At 78.3% G+C, this 1725-nt stretch overlaps 1 protein-coding gene across 3 annotated transcripts in view; it reads right to left on the minus strand.

The window, feature by feature from the left end:
• The window catches only part of CFAP410 (cilia and flagella associated protein 410), a 9444-nt gene extending 8793 nt beyond the window's left edge, over positions 1–651 (minus strand). Inside the window, exon 1 of one of the 3 annotated variants that reach the window (XM_059392476.1) lies at positions 478–651. In XM_059392476.1, the coding sequence (XP_059248459.1) occupies positions 478–554 (77 nt within the window). In that variant the 5' untranslated portion in view covers positions 555–651. Of the gene's footprint in view, positions 1–90; positions 445–477 lie in introns of those variants that run through there. The other 2 variants (XM_059392478.1, XM_059392477.1) reach the window with 2 other exon arrangements.
• Positions 652–1725: the final 1074 nt, after the last annotated feature.

Genomic DNA, 1725 nt, shown 5'->3' on the forward strand with positions numbered 1-1725 from the left:
CCCGTCTCGCCCCTCCCAGGCAGCAAGGCACCGGGGACTAAGGACTGGGTTGCCGGGTGTCGTCACCTTCCCCGCGAGGGAGCGGCTCACCCTGCATCCCCCACGGGCAGGGGACCCGGCTCCCGCGCGCGGATGTCAGAAAACGGCCTCTCGAAGGCACCGTGGGCCCCACTGGCGCTGTCCGAAGGCCGGCGAGGAGCCTCCGGGCGATCCCAGCCGCCCGGGGCAGGCAGAGCGCGTCCGCGGCCACAGCCCGGGGCGGGGTGGGGGTTGGTGCAAGCTTCGGGTCGACCCCGGCCGCGGCCCCGGTTTGCGGCAGCACCTCCCGCAGGCGGAGCGGCCCCGGCACCCGCGTCCTTCCACCCCGACCGCCCTGCGGCTCCTCGCCGGCCCGTCCCGCCCGAGGCCCAGAGCCCAGCCGCGGGTCCCGGGCCGCGGGCAGGACGCGCGGGGACCGCCCCGGCCTCTGGGCCTCACCAGCAGTTGAGCTTCCGCACGCTGTGCAGCTCCGAGGCCTTGGCGCGGGACAGGACCATCTTCCGAGTCAGCTTCATGGCCGAGCGCCCGGGGACCCACACCGCGGCCCCGCCGGCCCGACCCAGCCCGCGGACCGGGTCTCCGCTCCCCCGCGGCCCGTCTCCAGGGGGCGGGGCCCGCGTCGCCAGGGGCGGGGACAGCGAGCCCATTGGTCACCCCGCGAGGGGGCGGAGCGGCGCGAGCGCAGTGAGACCACCGAAGCTTGGCTCGGAACGTTGGCTCCGCCCCGCCCCGCCCCTCGGGCCGGACGCCCAGGGCTGCGCATGTGCGGCGTGGGGAGCGGGCGTGTGACGCGGTTCTGTCGCGCCCGCTTGCGGACCGCGTTCCCGACCGAGCCCCAGCCCCGGGCCCTCCGGCCCCAGCCCCGGGCCCCCCGAGCCCCCGAGCCCTCGAGGACCCCGCCCCCAGCTGGAGCCCCCACGCCCGGAGGACCGCGGGGACGTTGTTGACCCCGCGTCGCTGTCGGACCCGCGGTCGGGGGCGGCCCCGGGGCTTCCTGCTCCCCGCGGGCGTGTCGGGACGCGGCTCGCGAGGACTAAGCGGTTCAGACGCGGGTGACCGGCTGGGCGTGCGGACCCGGTCTGGGCCTCCGCGGACGCCCGTGCCCGTGCCCGCGAGTGCGCTCCGCGGACGCCCCGCCCCGCCCCGCGCCGCCCCGCCCGCCGGGTCCCCGCGCCCCGCGTCCGGCCGAGCGAGGAGGGTCCGGTGCCCCCGGCCCGCGGCGAGCCAGGCCCCCGCGCCTCGTCCCCGCGGTCCGGCCAGAGCCCGCCTCGCTGTCCTCACTGTCCGAGCGCGTGTTCTCTGCCGCAGTGACGCAGGCGGGGGCCGGGGCTACACGAAGGCCCCGCGGCGCGGCGAGAGAGGAGACTCGGGGGAGCAGAACCCACGGCGGGTCCCGCGCCCGCCGGCCCTGGCGCTGGTGGCGCAGAGACGACGTGGGGCCCCGCCGGGAGGGGGCTTCCCGCCGCCGCTGTGGCCCCGGGTGTCCTTGTGCGGGCCTGGCCGGCCACGGCGGTGCGATTCCTGCCCTGCGCTCTCCCACGGACGCGGGCGAGGTGCCCCACAGTGGTGCGGGAGTCTCCTCGGGCCGCAGGAGAAGACACAGGCCCTGAGATGCAAGCGGGCCTTACGCGCTGTGCCGGGCTCCCCTCCGGGACTCAGGGCAGCCAGAGCTTGTGTGGTGCGGGA

Source organism: Mustela nigripes, chromosome 2 (assembly GCF_022355385.1).
Source record: "Mustela nigripes isolate SB6536 chromosome 2, MUSNIG.SB6536, whole genome shotgun sequence".
In the NCBI taxonomy this organism is placed as follows: domain Eukaryota; kingdom Metazoa; phylum Chordata; class Mammalia; order Carnivora; family Mustelidae; genus Mustela; species Mustela nigripes.